The 2245-nt window shown below is 59.0% G+C and overlaps 1 protein-coding gene across 1 annotated transcript in view; it reads right to left on the reverse strand.

Moving 5' to 3' along the window:
- Positions 1–2245, reverse strand: part of TBX21 (T-box 21) — a 12442-nt gene that overhangs the window by 8806 nt on the left and 1391 nt on the right. The window contains exon 3 of the mRNA XM_006774416.2: positions 2122–2243. Coding sequence (XP_006774479.1) covers positions 2122–2243 — 122 coding nt within the window. The remainder of the gene's footprint in view (positions 1–2121; positions 2244–2245) is intronic.

The raw sequence follows: 2245 nt of genomic DNA on the forward strand, positions 1-2245 counted from the left end.
AAAGGAAAGGAGGAGGCTGTAGGGGCAGAGTTGGGGACCCACACTCAGAGATGCATCCCCTGAAATACCTCCCTAAACAGCCTGTGGGCAGACCACAGCCGGCCCAGCGCCCAGCAGGTCCCTGAAGTTCTGGCTGATGCTCCTCCACCTCATCTCTCATGCCTGACAGCAGGCTGTGGGGAGACCCGGGTCCCAGGGAAGGAAGGCTTCCTGACCACACACAGGGCGGAGGCCCCGGTTCGGTCTCTGTGTGGCTGAACGTAAACCGTGTACTACCCCCGTGCCTCGGTGCCCTCAGCTGTATAATGGGGACACCGCTTGACCTACCTAGCGCACAGAGAAATGATGGAAGTGAAAGCGCTCTGAATGCATCAAGGCCTTCGGACAGGGTGGGTGCTGTTTTGACTCCTGGCGCTGGGAGAAACCCAGGCAGGTACCAACTGGGTTTTTCTTTTTTTTAATACATTTCTTTATTGATTTCAGAGCGGAAGAGGGAGAGAGAGATAGAAACATCAATGATAAGAGAGTCATTGATTGGCTGCCTCCTGCATGCCCGACTGGGGATTGAGCCCACAACCAAGGCATGTGCCCTTGGCCAGAATCGAACCTGGGACCCTTCAGTCCACAGGATGACGCTCTATCCACTGAGCCAAACTGGCTAGGGCCCAACTGGGTTCTGATCCCACTTCTGCCAGTGACAAGTGTGCTGTGTAACCTCAGAAGAGTCTCTGGGCCCATTTCCTTGGCTGTGCAGGGAGGGGACTGAACAAGATCTTCGGGGTCCCCTCAATTCAAACACCATGGGACTTGGGGGAGCAGAGAAGAACTACCAGAAGGCTTAGGAGATGAAGGTCATGCCACTGAACACAATGCCAACATTCCTGGGTCCATCCCCGGGAAAGAGAAACAGCTCAGCCACTTGAGCCAACTGTGGTTGGTGGCCATGTCCCTCAATCCCAGGCCACCCCGCAGAAACCAGGAGGGAAGAATGTTCCAGCAATATCCAGATCGAATGCCAACCCCAGGCCCCGTATGGCCTCTCCCCTGGTCCTCCCCAAGCCCCACACTTGGTATCAACACTCCCCAGGCCCACTGAGGACACAGCCCCTCCACCGACAGGTCCTTGCTGCCCGCCCGGGCCTCCAGGGAAGGTGGGCGCACACTCCCACATGTCACACACAGGCAGGGCCGCTCAGGGCCCTGCTTACTAAACAAATACCACACAAGTGGAGTTTCTCTTTCTTCCCCCACGCAAGAGGCTCTCCCCGGAAGCAGCACACCCGGCCCCAAGCCCTACCCCACACGTACGGAGCTCAGGGGGGCCTAAGCCACGGGTTCCGCAGGCTGGACCCGTGAATATGCGGACAGGCTCTCGGGGGACAGGCCTCAAAGGGGACAGAACGTGGGACTGACCCATGGGTTAGCTTCGCCTGCTTGTGCCCATGGGCATTTGTGCCCCCCCCGGGAAAGGCCTGTGTTTGGAAGGGATCTGTGCCCCACACACTCTTTACCAACCCCCCAACACACACACACACACACACACACACACACCCCAGACATAGGAACTCACAGTACTACCGGAAAGGAAACTTGGCCCTGCGTCTCCATGTCACCAAATCCTAGCCTCACCGCCCCTCCCAAAGCTGACCTTCCAGCAGCAGCAGCAGCAGGGTCGGGGGAGGTGGCACCCGGGACACCCCCCACCCCCATGGGCACTGGGTCAGCGCCGGTTCCATTGCAAGACTCGGCCCTCCCCTGCCATTTCCCCACACGCAGGGCTAAGAGGTGTCCTGCCCAATCAGACCCCCTCTGCCTACTGCGACCCCGACTCAGGCAGAAAGCGGGGCCCACCCCAGTTCTGGGCGAACCCCCAAACCAAGGTAACGCTCATTGCACCCACTCTCCTCCATCCCCCTTTTGAGTTCTGCCTGTTGGTGTAATCTCCCAACAACACCCAGAACTTTTCACTCCATCTCCCTCCTCTAAGCCCCGAACCAAAACAGTGAGGGAGACACTACCCACCTGGAGGGGAGAGGAGGAGAGGGGGAGAGAGAGAGAGATTAAAACACGAGCCGAGCTGAGCTGGGCGGGCGGACCCGGGGAGCCGCGCGCCGCACTCACCGGCCCTGCTTGGTGATGATCATCTCCGTCTGGTGCTGGTTGAACTTGGACCACAACAGGTGGTTGTTGAGCGCAACCCTGAGCTTCCCCGACACCTCCAGCCCGGCCGGCAGCGCGTAGTCCT

The sequence above is a fragment of the Myotis davidii genome, unplaced genomic scaffold, assembly GCF_000327345.1.
Source record: "Myotis davidii unplaced genomic scaffold, ASM32734v1 scaffold327, whole genome shotgun sequence".
Classification (NCBI taxonomy): Eukaryota; Metazoa; Chordata; class Mammalia; order Chiroptera; family Vespertilionidae; genus Myotis; species Myotis davidii.